Here is a 15,058-nt window from a genome sequence, read left to right as displayed (position 1 = left end):
ATTCCTATAAGAATTTTCAAGAAGAAGAGCTTAAAACAATTTAAACATCATCTCAGTCAATTTTTCAAATAAACAAGCTTTGTTTAGACCCAATACTGGTTTCTACGCAGCATGATGTTTCTACTGGGACAAGCGGGATCGGAAGCATCACAACTGCTCCATTCATCACCAGGTTCATCAACACCATACGGATACCTTCCGTGAATATCCACGTCATTCCGATTAATTGGCGTCACTTTACACTGTGGCAAAGCTGTCAAAAGTGGCGAAGAAAAACCATCTTTAAGCGGCGGAGACGCAGCCATCAAACGATCTGGAGGACGAGGCAATGGAATCGGCTGCAAACATTGTTCTTCTTTGTTCAAAGGTTCAGAATCCATCGATCTACATTTTACCACGATTACAATTAAAATTCCCAAAAGTACAACACCAGCGATCATACTAACTGTAAACAAAAAAAATTATTATTACCTAATTTTGTGTTTATATTTTTTCTGAAATCGATATTAAATTTATTCCCAAATTGATTGGATGAGCCACTTGACACTTCTCCAACAGAAAGGATGTCTTTCATCAAACGGATTTGGCATAAAAATCCGTCTCCTGATGAAAGATAATTACAAATTTTGATACAAAAGCAACAAAATAAATTTATTATTTAGGAATTTTAGAAAATTGTTATACAACTTCTGATTCAAAGCTGTTAGTTTGGTTGCCTATATTTCTATAGTTCACCAATCATAACAACGATCTTTATGGAAAATAAAATATTATTAAAGGCACCGTTAATCTTCATTAAATTCGCTTTAAAATGTTTGTTATTTCATCATAATATCTCAAGTCGTTCTTAAGATATGAAAAAATAGATTTCTCCGAATGTTCTTACGATATTTTTAGGATTTATCACTGTGAGATGTAATTATGAACATCTTATTTAATTTTTGAGAGAAAAACCCATTAAGATTGATTTCAGAAAAAATATAACCAAGGAATAATTATTTTTAAATTACCAATAAAAAAATAATCTCTTGTAACACTAGAGTTGTAATCGCCTTCATGACCGGCGGGATCTTCAGGTCCTGGTCTAGTAGCTACAATATCATTACTGGCTGATGATCGTATATTGATTTTAAGTTCACCTACGGCTGGTTGAAAAATTCCCGCTCCCAAAGTGAATTCAATTTTATCCTGAATTCCATTCCAACCAACTTCGATGTTTTTTAAGACGTAATAAATATATCCGCTTTGTAGTTCAGCGTGTGTAAAGCCATTAACGACGGTGTCGAAGGTGTTTCGATGCTCGCCCGAGCTCCGAATAATTTTCCTAATTTCGCCATATTTGGGTTTAGTTATTATTTTGTAGCTGGGGTTGGTGTTTGTCATTTTGGCCAACGGCGTAGCATCCAAAACTTTTAACGTTAACCTCGTTTTCATGCCAGTTAAAGCTGTGAAATTTCCTATTTGCATTAACGGTTGAATAATGACTTTAACCGTAACAGTTTTTCCCTCGGAAATGTTCCTGTTTGAAATTCCAACGTATATATCAAAACTATCGTTTGCTGCAGTCATATCAAACTGCATATACATAACGTTTCTGTTTAACACATCTTCGTACTCAAAACTGGTGGTGTTGATGTCTCTTAGATAAATACCACCGTGTCGGGGAAAACTCCTCAAATAAAATTTAACGTTGCGTTTATCCGCGTTTGTATCAATAATAAATTGGTTTTCAGTTAAATGAACCACACTTGAAACTTGTTGCATAAAAATCGGGACACCGGATGTCGCGTTTAAATAAACCGGTATGATTTGAATGTTTAAAGCGGCGTACGTTGGTTGAAAATATCCATCGCTAACGCGAAAATGAATCGTGTCTGATAAACCATTTCCGTTATGGACATAAACAACTTTATCGTGGTTTATATCTTCTTGGGTAAAGACGTTAACAACGATAATTTCTGGTAATAATAAAATCAGTCCTTCTCGCGGTTCCGTTACGATTTCGTATTTAAGTTCGTTTGCGGAGGTGTCAAGATCTTCTGTATAGAGCTCGTGTCGCGAAATGGTATGATTGTGACCTTGAACAACTGAAAATCTCGGAGCGCCAGTTACCAGATGAAAAACTTGATCGTTTTTTGGATTTATTTTTATCGGAACGGTTACGTTACATAACATTATATGTTTGGGTAATAAAAAAAATGAAAAATAAATGTTATCGCCCAAAGAATCTGAATGATCATGCACGTAAACAACTTGTCCGGTTTCTAATTGATTACGGGTAAAATTCGTTGTGACATTTTTGTTATCTTTCAAATATATTTGTCCGTGTTGCGGGCACATCACTAAACCGTAAATGTTGGGTGATTGCTCGTTTGCGTGGTTTTCCAAAAATTTAGCTACGTCCGATAAATTAAGAATGATTGGCGTCATTCCGCCTTCATCTATTGAGAGATTTCTTGGTATTTCAACGTACGCATCTAAACCGCCAGATGATACTGATATATCTATCGATAATCTCTCGTTATATAAAGTCTCCGCCAAATGACTTTTTACATTAAACGTAAATGAGTCTTCTGAATACAATTTCGGCGAAGTTAAAGTTTGCTCATAATAAATTCTCGTTGAATTTAAGTCGCTTTGAGTAAAATTACTAACCATTAAGACGCTATGTTCCGTTTCCATCACTAACCTCCCTAATCGTGGAGCTGTGGTTATCTCATAATAAATCATTCGGGATTCATCGGAAATTGTTGAAAGTATGTAACTTGGGGTGATGTATTTTTTTTGAAACGGGAAAATATGAAGCGGTTTTGTTTTGACTTTTAATCGAACCTGCTTTGTTTTTATATAAAACGTATACTCTTTTGTACTATGTAAGCCGTCCGTTACATTAAACGTAAATTTTGCTTCTGAACCATTTAAATGCCGAAAAACAATCATGTTCATATTAATTAGTTCTTGTGTAAAATATTGCAAAGAAATATCAGGTTGGGAAATTAAAGAAACGTTACCCCACCAACACCCCAAAACTTGATATTTTAACACTTCCAGCGGCCTATCGGCATCTTCAGCAGCCAAAAATGTGTTTGTAATAACAGCAACGCCTCCTTCCCACATAGTTAAGCCGGTATTATTAACAACGATAGGCTTTTGATCGTTCTTGGGTAAAATAACGATCGGTAAAGTCACGGTTTCGCTGCGTTTTCCTCCGGAAATTGCCGAAACTTTGATTTCGTCTAAAAGATTCTCTGAATCATCATGTTTATAAGACACCAAACCCGATTTGAGGTCTTTATTAGTAAACTTTTTCCACTTCGTACAACTTCTGCGTACTAAAATACATCCATACTTCGGTAATTCTAATAAAACATACTCGGAAATCTTCGATTTGTAATAATCGGTCAAAACGAATAAGTGAGCGATTGAAATGATTGATAAACCGCCTTCGGAAACGTTCAAAGTGTTCGTTCCCAAATAAATCCGATCGGGAATAATTTGTATATCTAAAACGACGTTTAACAACGAAACCATCCCGTTTGTAACGTTAAATAATATCCGATCTTGCGTTTCATTCGCCGCAGATTGAACATAAACCAATCTACCTTCGTTTATTACCGATTGCGTAAACGATCGTACGATCGTATTTTCCTCACCAAATTTAAACGAAGCCAACATTGTTATATAACCATACAAAGGATATTCAGCTATGTAATAAACGATTGAAGATGGTGGAACTTCCGTTTGATAAATCTCTAACACTTTATTTGTAATCGGCGCACTCGTACTTTCTTCTATTACAAGTTGATTTGACGTTTTTAATACCAACGGGTCCCAATAACCCGCCGGTAACATTTGAATTCGAATTTGTGTCGTGTTTATTGCGTCCAAACATCGAACTCTTAATGTTATCTCATCGGCGTTTTGTGATGTTATATCGTTTACGTAGAGAAGTTTTCCCGAATTTATTTGTAACTGCGTGAAATGGAGTACTTCCTGAAAAAAAGAGAATTATGATTAGTCCGCGCAAAACGACTTTAGTTATTTTTTCTGGTACATATTATTTTATCTTAATATCTCAATTTGTTCTTAAGATATGATTTTTTTAAATTCCGAATTTTAGCTTCTTACCTTATTATTTTCTCCAAAAATTAATCTTCCATATCTAGGTTTAATGGTAACTTCATAAACAACATCACCATCGTCAGCAAATAAATTCGTGGCGTAGTTCAAGTGATCCTTCATTAATAAGCTTTTTCCTCCGTGTTTGACGATGACTTTTTTATGGGTGTAAACCCATAAGAAAGGGCCTAAAGCTTCGACTTCCAAGATTCCGTTGACGTGATTTTGCCCGTCGGTAACCCAAAGTTGTATTCGGCCGAATTTGTGGCCTTTATGTTTAAAAAGAATGTTCTTAGCGTTTAGGTCTTCTTGGGTAAATCTCGATATTTTTCCTTTTGTGAGTGCGTTGCAAATGTCTCCGTTGGGTATTTCTTGCCAGGTGTAAACGATGTCGGAGGGTTTAGTATCGATGTCTTTATCGGTGTATAATAAGTATTCGTTGGTTAATAATTTTTCGCCGTTTTCGACGACGTAAAATTTTTTTTCAAACGCCCTTAAGGGGCTGTTATCGTTTTTGAGCGAAACATCGATATGAAAATTTTCGACGTATTGAAAATCCTCGTCTTTTCTTAAAGACAACACCATGAGTTTAAAGTTATCGTATTTCGTTTCGGAATTATCATGAACGTAAGATAATTGATTTTCTTTTAATTCTTTTAATGTAAAATATTCAGTTTTGTTTCTATCTAAAATACCCTGTTTGGTGATTTGTAAGTACCCATGATTGGGGGGTTTTGTTACGTTAAACACCAAATCCGTAACAAAATTTATTTCAACACTTAATCTATCCATTCCGATATCAACGCGTCCGCCTTCCTCAACTTTCAATCTTTTAAACAGTACTTTTACGTGATTTATCGTATCATTGGGAGGCACGTAACTTATCGTTATATTACCCGTTACATTTTTACATCCAGGTGTTAAAACGCTATACGTGATTAGATCTAAAATCTCAGAGTAAGGCCTCTGATGTAATTTATATTTAATATTTTGAGAAATCACGTCTTCTTGCGAAAACGTATCGAGATATGTCATTTTATATTCGGATACAGCCCAAAATAAATAACCATAAACCGGCGGCGTGATTATCACGTATTTTATCGATGTCGTCGGTAAATTAACCGGTTGTGTTTGATAATGAAGATTATTCACACCGATTGTAACTTCTTTACTTAAATTTAAATTCACTTGAGCATTTTTCAACATGATTAATTTACATTTGGCGAAGCTTAACCGAAACGAATACTTTTGGGTTTTATTCAAAGACGTTTGGAATTGAAACTCATCGAAATCCGGAAGCGAATTCATATGGCGGTACCTAACGCGGTGTTGCCGTAAATCTTCGCTATTAAAAACTCGCGATATCTCCCAAATTCCCCCATTTTTCTCAACCTCAATCTCACCGAATTGGGGACTTTGCACGATCGTATATTCCGCATTTTCGGTCGTATTCGGCACATTTGACACAAAGCTAAGATTGTACGGCGTTAATAAACCAAACGATTCGTGAAGAAGAATCAGCCCGGTGTTGTTTTGTAACCGCCAATATTGAGGAAAAGTTATAACTCGTAATCGCCCGACAGGACTAGTTTCGATTCCATCTGAAACTTGTATGTTTAAATAAAATTCGTTTACATTCGTCGTCGACTCATCAACGAAGACCACTTTAAAATTGTTCAAGTCGTTTTGGCTGAAAGACGTTATTGGGTAACCAGAACGATCGATGTATTCAAAATGTCCAAAAGCGACTGGGTTTGTGTTGTATATTAGTTGATTTATTGATGTGTCTGGATCTGTTACATTCCATAAACTAGAATCTAACACTTTTCTTGATCCCTTAAATAAAATTTGGAAATTATTAAATATTATTATTAAAAAATTTTAATTAATATTTAAGTATCTAATGATTTAATTTAAATAATAGTTAGCTCTTAAAACAAAACATGCTGTAAACTCAAAATTTTTATGTAACATACACTGTGTTAATTAATTATCGATTTGCGTATTGCAATACCAATACTGTGATATTGGTTGCATACTTGCAATGATGACCCTCTACACCAGGGTTTCCCAACCTTTTTTTTTTGTCGAACCTGCACAGATTATGAATATTTTGGAACACAAGTTGTAGCAAATTAAGGCTCCTTAACCGCTTGATGAGAATATGTTTGACGACAGAGAAACGAAAGTTCAAAAAAGGATAGCATGTACTGGCAAGACATTCCCACTGTTTTCCTATTGGGTAATATGTATTTTATCAATGAAGGAATCAATAAATAGATTTATGAATAATGTATTTACAACCTGAAACAATTAAGAACTGTGGGTACCTAAAATTTATTAAACTAAATTTATATTGAATAAAAATAATAAATTAAATATCGGTGAAACCCAAAATGAGTAAATAGTTGCTTGCAATCGGGGAGCTTCTTGACCTATACTTTAAAATTAGTACAGACAGTAATGTGAAGGGTTGCCGTTTGTTACCGCAAAGAAGAGCTGCATGTACATTGATGTCAAACACCAAGCATATTTAATTATTGCAATATCATTGCAGAGTACACACAAGTTATTGCAGTTTTTGAAACAGAAGTAAACCAGAAGAAAATAAAAGAAAAAACCCCTACTATCCGTGCAAAAAGTCAAGGCCCCTCACTTTAGAGATTGATATCTTCGCAACCGCTCCATAAAAAAAATTGCAACAAAGTTTGTTGTAATCACTGAACATTACTACGTAACTTATGTTAATCTGAAAATTTTTGGATCCACGGTTTTCTTTTTACCGCGAGTTAAATGAAAAATGTACCCGATTTTTTACAGAATTGGCAACTTTATCAACTTTGCGATTTTTTTTCTCGAAAACTATCGTACGAAAAAATTTGAATTTTGAACAGGTGGTAGTCTGATGTGTTCTCAATGAGTGGCATATTTTATTTTTTCGATATTTCATATACTTTCGCGGAAAATCGCGGTTTAGTAAGACGCCGTTATGTCGAAAACGGTTGGGTGGATTTCCTCGCGGATTTCACCAAAATATGTCAAATAATGTTGGTTGTCGGATTCCGTTATCAGTTTTTCAAAATTAAGGATCCCTATTTTTTTAAGAACGATTTAATGGAATTACAAATTAAAAAGAAATAGAAATAAGCTCTGCAGGGTGACGAGGGTTCCGACCAATCGGAACAGATGGTGCGTCCCAGACAGGACGTCGCGCCTTATTTCTTTATGTAGGCAAGATAAAGGCGCGACGTACTGTCTGGGACTTCCTCTCCCCGCATAGCTGATTTCTGTTTCTCTTTAATTTGTAATTCCATTAAATCGCTCTTAAAAAATTAAGGAGCCTTATTTTTGAAAAACTGATAACGGAATCCGAAAATCCGCGTTATTTGACATATTTTGGTAAAAACTGCGTTGAAATTCGCTAGGTCGTTTTCGAAGTAACCGCATCCTACTAAACCGCGATTTTCCGCGAAACTATATGGAATATCGAAAAAATAAAATATGCCCCACATTAAGAACACATCGGTTTACCACCAGTTCAAATTTGAAATTTTTTCGTCTAATAGTTTTGGAGAGAAAAAATCGCAAAGTAGACAAAGTTGCTGGCACTCTCAAAAATCGGGTACTTTTTTCACTTAACTCGCGATAAAAGTAAAACCACGGACCCGAAAATTTCCAAATTAACATGTGATACGCAGAAATGTTCACTGATTACAATAAACTTTACAGCAATTTTTTCCATCGAGCGGTTACGAAGATATCGATCTCTAAAGTGAGGGGCCTTGACTTTTTGCACGGATAGTAGTGACATAATTTCTCAACAATCGTAAAAATAATTCGTAAAATAATCAAACATATCTCTAAAATCGGAAAGGGTGATTTCTACCCTTAAAACGGCGATCGGGCAGAAATGACAATACACGTGTCGAATATTTTTCCATACCCTACTTGTATGTCAAGTTTCAAGAAAATCGCCGTATGGAACTTCCCTAGTGTTACTTGAAAGTATACAGGGTGATTCTCAACCTATACACATAAACTCGAGGATTTATTCATTATTAGTAAAAGTTTTTTAGTTTCTCTAAATCTAAATAATGTGTTTCCTGGAAAATGAATAGGTCGAGATGGTCCAATGACCTGGCTACCGTGATCGCCCAGCCTCAACCCTCTTGATTTTTACTTGTCGGGTCACTTAAAAAGCAAAGTGTACGTAACGGAAGTTAATACTGAGCCAATATTGCAAAATCATTTACATGCTGCTGCCCAGACATTTCGCCAACACCCTGGTTTAGACCGCGCTAATGGGAGATCGTGGATTCCGGGAGGCCAATTGATAGAAAATATGGGAAATCACTTCGAACACTTGCTGTGATGTTATTTTAAAATGTTCTATGTATTCTTGATAGTTAATATCACGGATATCTATGAAACAAAAAATCTTTTACTACAAATTTTTTTGCCTATTAGTCATTATTCGTCGTGAGTAGTAAATCACCAAGTTTATGCGTATAGGTTGAGAATCATCCTGTATTTATATAAAATAATAATAATATAAAAATACACTTTAGGTTCGTATTTACGCGCAAATCGATAATCAGAACATTCTATAGCACGATATCAGAAAAAGTAAGCTTCCTCCCCTTTCATAGTATGCAGTCGGTAGACAAGAACTATGTCTACAAACTTGTTTTTTATCTATGTCTGCGGTTTTTTTACGTTACAAACCACTCGCCAGAGATTCACATAGCCAGCCCACATGTTTTTTTCATTAACCAATCATCGCTCGTGAGATCCGGGAAGTAAAATATATTCCAAAATATTAAAATTTAATGTAAAACCGTAAATTACTAATTACTGGTTTATTATTAATATTTCGTAAAAGTGCTACAGGAATAATGTTTCTATTTTATTGTTTTACATCCGGGCCAAGAAGAAAAATCGTAAAAATCTTACTATTTTCAAAAATAAAGCAATATTTTTTTTCAAATTTCATTTTCTGTTCTTGTCCCGGATTCATAACTATTGTAGAAACATGACAAATGATAAATTAATCCAATCCATTAATAAATAAGGAAGTAATTCGAAATCTACGGTGACAGACTCGGTTAAGGAGCCTTAAGTATTCTTCATGATACTTGGAGCGGCCGACGTCTTCGAAGTCGGCCGAGATTATTTTTTATATCACGAACAATAAGAAACCCCTAAGAGGGGGTCCCCCTTTTTGGAAAACCCTGCTCTACACTAAAATGATATCTTTGATGCTTAATCATAGCATATTTAGTTTCCAGAGCTAATACAACTACTTTCTTAATAATCTCTAATTATCATGTTAACATACTTTGAGTTAAAAAATTAATCTTAATAATAATAAACATCTATACTGAGTATATTTATTTTATTTAAATTATTTTCTTGATCCTCACTCATTATAGATGTTCTTTTGATATAAATTAAAAAAAATTAGGGGTACAACTTACCTTAATTTTTGTATAAAAAACGCTCACGTGCTAGGGATGGTTAGCAACAACTCTTTAAAGTATCTTTAAAAATAAACAAAAATAAAAATCTGAGGGTTAAAGAAAACGAAACATTCCACTAAAAATCATTCCGTTAGCAGATGAAGGAGCATTCCAAATTTAACATGCGCTAATTTACCTGTGCTATTCTCAAAACGGAAGTAGCCGGTATGTTTAAAACAGGTGGATCATTTGTTGGTATAACATTCACGTTTAACGTGAATTTAAAGGATCCTTGTAAATAGGAGGGTAACAAAAACTTATCGGCCGTAAATTGTACTTCCATAACGATAAAATCTTTTCGATCTTCAGATCCATCATGTAAATAATGTACTTTATCTTTTGCTACGTCGGAGAGCGTAAATAATTTCACATCTTCTAGCCAAGCATTATTCGTTATCGTTCCGTATAAAGGTGACTGAAGAATTTGGAATTTAATACCTTTTTCTTGAATGCCATATTTTTCATAATCAAGTGTGACGTGTAAATTTTGCGTGGTAACTAAAGTGTTATTACCTTCAAGTACTTCTAATGGTTCAATTGATAATAATTCGAGTTTATCGGCGGAATTAGGTTTTGTATAAATGCTTTCGCCGGATATTTTGCAGTCTTTCCGGTCGCAAACGCATTTAAAACCATCCAAACCATCTTGCACGCAAACACTTTTTCCCGTACAAGATTTATGAACGCATTTGTACTCCCACACGCACCCGGTGTGTAAACCAGAAGAAACGAGTACGTCCGGTAACCCAATTTTGTATTCAGAAAAGGCAATATGTTTGAGGCAACCCTTAAAAGTATTATTGACAGTTTTGAGCCCTTTGGAATTGGCACGCGACTTTTTACTATTTTCCAATCCCCCAACATAAAATAGTTTATCGAAAAAGTGTTTATCAAACTCAAATTCGCCACGTGGTATATCAAATTTTGTTAAATTTGAACTGACACTCAGATCGATAGTTGTCGTTGTCAAGCGAACGGAAACTGTGTGCCATTTCCCATCCGAAACGTAAACGCTATTACAGTTTTCTACGATCGTACCGTTAGATTTTAATATCACTTTGATTTTACCCTCGTCCAGCTCGATGGCGAAGTGATCCGATCTCGCTTTTTGACCTGTATTATAAAAGACCAAACTTCGCTCTAGGATCGTTTTTATTTCAAACTGGAGCTTTAATGACTTTTCCACCGAACGAGGGAAAACCATGAAGGCATCGTCGTTTACAAAACTTATCGGTTTATTTGCGTCTACTTCAAATTCTGATGAACAGTTCCACGTCACACCTTGGACGGTCGCTTGGGATTGTCTATGTCTTACTCTATCTAATACTTGCAGACCATTATACATCACCTAATTTCAATAAAAAATATACAAAGTTATTAATTAATCAAAATAAATTACACTGTACTGCAAGGTTTTTGTACAGTGGATGAGTTGTTTTTTTTTACTCAGGTGTCTCACTGCTGCTGGACATAGGATTGATATTTAGCACCTTGATATAAGGTGAAGAGATCAACCTTTTAGTGGTAGTGTCATGTTTACCACTATGAAAAGCTAAAATAAAAGAAGGTTGGTTAAAATCAAATTAGTATTTTATTTTATGCTCATAAAATATTTAATCAAGCAATCGATCTGAAAATGATAAAACTTGTATTGGAGTACTGCCTCCAAGAAATCACCCACATAATGAACTTCTCACTAATATACGGAGTTTATCCGAAACAATGGAAGATTGCTCTAGTAACACCTCTACCTAAAGTGAGCCATGCTACGTCACTAGGAGACCTACGACCGATTAGTGTGTTACCTATCTTATCTAAAATATTAGAGAAGATTGTTGCTTCACAGCTAGTACATCACCTGAATCATACTAATTTACTCCCACGATGCCAATCTGGATTGCGGGAGAAGTATAGCACAACGACCGCGTTAACTAAAATTGTGAACGATTGGTGCTGTGCCATTGATGCCTCAAGAGTTACCTTCGTTGTATTCCTGGACTTTAGTAAGGCTTTTGATATCATCAATCATCAGCTTCTAATAGCCAAGCATTTACATTGGTTCCAGTCATATCTTGTGAATAGATCTCAACATACAAAGATTAATGGTAATATATCTAGCGGTATCCTAGTCAAGCAAGGTGTTCCACAGGGAAGTGTTTTGGGTCCTATATTATTCAACTTATTTACGGCAGACATGCCAAATGTAGTGACGAGCTGTTCGGTTCATCAATACGCGGATGATGCGCAGATTTACATCTCTTGTGATATTATCAGTGTTGATGACACGGTGCGCTTGCTTAACTCTGATTTAAAGAATATTTGTGAAAAACTATATGTATGTGTGTCGGGTCGGCCAACATTCGCAGAAGAGCAATCGATAATTTATCGGTTCCTATACACCTCAATGGAACTGTCTTAGCGTTCTCTGAATCGACCAACAACTTAGGTCTTACTGTCGACAGTAATCTTAATTTTGCGGAACATGTAAATAAGAAAATTGGTGTGTGCTACTATAAGTTAAAATCGTTATATAAATTTAAGTCATTGTTGTCACAATTGAAATGGAGACTTGTTAACTCCTTAATTCTAAGTCAACTTGATTACTGTAGTAACGTTTACTACAATTTTCTATCAGCTACTTTAAAAAATCGTATTCAAATACTTCAGAACAGCGGACTTAGGTTTTCATACTCGATTGATCGTAGAGAACATGTTACCCCTATTACATAAGATATTCTATCTTAAAAATGGAACCTAGATGTACACTCTTGCTAGCTGTTATGTTATACAATGTAATATTTTACAAATTGCCTTATTATTTATATTGTATCTTAGTACCAAGATCGCAAATACATAATGTTAATCTAAGACAAACGAAGTTGTTGACGATTCCCAAACATAAATCTGCTAAATTTTGTGGTAGCTTTGCGTACAGAGCACCTACAATTTATAATTGCTTTTCAGATGTTTTTCAGTTGAAATCTAATAGATCTTTTAAATGCACCTTGAAGCGCAGGCTTCTTGAGGAACAAGAATCAAAATGTTAAGTTTAATTATTTTTATTTATAATTATTTTTATTTCTATTTTGTTGGTTATTACTTTGATATATATGTATTTATTTTTGGTTTTCTAGTTTTCTAGTTTTCTAGTAATCAGCTATGCTGTACCCTATATATATATATATATGATATGTATATACTTTATATGTATATTTCTTTTTGGGCAAATTAAATAAATAAATAAATTTATTTTTGAGGAGTTTGAGGAAGCTCTTTTATCAAATCAGCCTGGGACAGCCTTAAAGCTGTTACTAATTAATCTAGGTGTACATCACATCAATCTGCAAATTGGCGATGGAAAAGTCCATTTTTTCCAATATCATTTGGACCATTTTGAAATACAAATTCCAATGGAATCCGATGAACAGCAATTTCAGCAAATACTTGCAAGTTGGTCCAACTGCTAAATAACCCAACCCAACCCAACTGCTAAATAATATTTTAAAATTTTCTTAAAAATAGCGATGTTAAAATACTCAACTGATCTACTGTACACAAAAAAAAAGTTTGCAGCACAATGTTATTATTGAAAATATCCATTATTTAATATTAAGATAAAATTGTAAAGTAATAAGTACCTGCTCGAGACATCCTCTAAAATTATTATAATGTCCAAAAAATGTATCAGAATCATTTCCTTTCCCTCCAACAAATAATCCAGAATTAATATTTAATTCAAAAAATCTTCCAGGTATATTTTTACTAACAGTAGCAAATTTATCAACATTCATACTAATATTAGCATCTCTTCTATCGATATTAACATCATGCCATTTGAAGTCATTTAATGCAGCATGCGATAAAAGTTCAGCTTCGCCCCCACCAAGATCAATGCTGACTTTTAGCTTTCCATTTTCAAGAGTGATCGTGCAATGATCGTTGGAGCCTGTGGCGAACAGTAATAATGCGTCCGAGAGTCTAGTTTTGAATTTGAAATGAATTGTTGTTGTGCTCTTGGCCTCTTTGAGGGGTATTGAAATGTAGCTGTTGCCGTAAAACGACGCTGCAAGGGTTACTATAAATAAACACCGGGGCGAATAAAGGCGAGGCTTTTGGAAAAAACGTACCTTGATCTAGGGTTGAGCACAAAGGCTGGAATATGCAATAGACGAAACACAAAATTAGAGAAACACGTCCCATTATGGCATTCTCGTTGCAAAAGTGACCCTTCTTTCATTCATGTCGCGCTATTTTCGTTGTTTACACCTGTTCAAAAAAAGTACAATCCGCGCCGATTCGCACTCTGCCCGGACTCCATTTTACTCCAAAACACAAACTTTACACTGTATTGAATTATTAGACATCTGGTTTACAATCCTTGCGTATAGGCAACACATTATCCTTTAGGAATGTCATGATACATTTAATGCTATATAAATTATAATTAATAACATTAAAAAGTATTTTAAAATTAATCGTAATTACAAGAAATATATAAAATTATTATTAATTGATGAAGTTATAAAATAACACTATCTAGTGGGCAATAGAGATACTAATTGCTTTACAGGGATTTTTAGGAGACTCCATCTATAAAGTGAGAGTACGCACTACTTCATTCAAATAAATGGGTGACACAGAATTGGGGAGGGATATTTGGCAACGTTGGGATGTTTTCGAGGGGTGTGATCGCTTTAAAGACTTAAAGAGGGGTGCAATAAGGGGTGCAAAAGACCATATTAAAAGAGAAGACTAAAAACTGATTTAAAATAAGATTTGAACCCTTATGTTTTGAGTACTACTACATAGTTGATAACTTTTATTTCTAAATTCTGATAAACTATGTATCTGGGTTGAGCTAAAAATGGGGAAATATCTTAAACGTGACGAAAAAGAAGGATTTAAAAAAAAACAGGATTGGGTTGGGTTTGACTTTCTACTCAAGATACAAGAATCCACAATAGCGATTAAAAGCATTGTTTGAATATATCTCTCATAAAATATGATTCTTCTCCTAAACGAAGAGTACACTGTGCCACAACGATTTATAGAACATAAAATATTAACATAAATTTAATAACGTAAATTTGCCTTGAAACTATGTCAGATAATAGTCAAAGCCAGTAGATAAATAAATGATAGTATCCAAAGATATTAGATACGCTATACAGCGTGTTCATAAAGCTTAGTTACTTTTAATGTTTTTCAAATTGCTATATATTGTATGCTGGTTGAATTGCCTATAAAGTTACCTTTAATTAATGATAAATATGTCATATATCTAACTTTAGTAGTTTTCCTGATATTTAGAATTTAAAGAATAATGTGTAATAAAATATGCGTTATTGTACTTAATATTATATTCTGTCTATTTTTATCAGTTTCTTTTTGTTCTTCCTTTTATTATTTGATTAATATTT

At 34.3% G+C, this 15,058-nt stretch overlaps 1 protein-coding gene across 2 annotated transcripts; it reads right to left on the bottom strand.

The window, feature by feature from the left end:
• LOC111425455 (chondroitin sulfate proteoglycan 4-like protein) lies at positions 1 to 13,952 on the bottom strand. 2 transcript variants are annotated; one of them, XM_071198730.1, is made up of 6 exons: positions 13,766 to 13,952; positions 13,277 to 13,713; positions 9,775 to 10,986; positions 4,129 to 5,955; positions 1,011 to 3,993; positions 1 to 445 (listed from the first exon to the last, which is right to left on the bottom strand). In XM_071198730.1, exons 1-6 carry the CDS (start codon positions 13,836 to 13,838, stop codon positions 84 to 86), a joined length of 6,894 nt encoding a protein of 2,297 aa, XP_071054831.1. In that variant the 5' UTR covers positions 13,839 to 13,952; the 3' UTR covers positions 1 to 83. The 2 variants fall into 2 exon arrangements, with proteins under 2 accessions (XP_071054831.1, XP_071054832.1); XM_071198731.1 differs by having other exon boundaries at positions 13,277 to 13,701; positions 13,766 to 13,938.
• Positions 13,953 to 15,058: the final 1,106 nt, after the last annotated feature.

Source organism: Onthophagus taurus, chromosome 8 (assembly GCF_036711975.1).
Source record: "Onthophagus taurus isolate NC chromosome 8, IU_Otau_3.0, whole genome shotgun sequence".
Lineage (NCBI taxonomy): Eukaryota > Metazoa > Arthropoda > Insecta > Coleoptera > Scarabaeidae > Onthophagus > Onthophagus taurus.
Note: the sequence above shows the minus strand (reverse complement) of the source record. Positions and strands in the feature narration are given on the sequence as shown.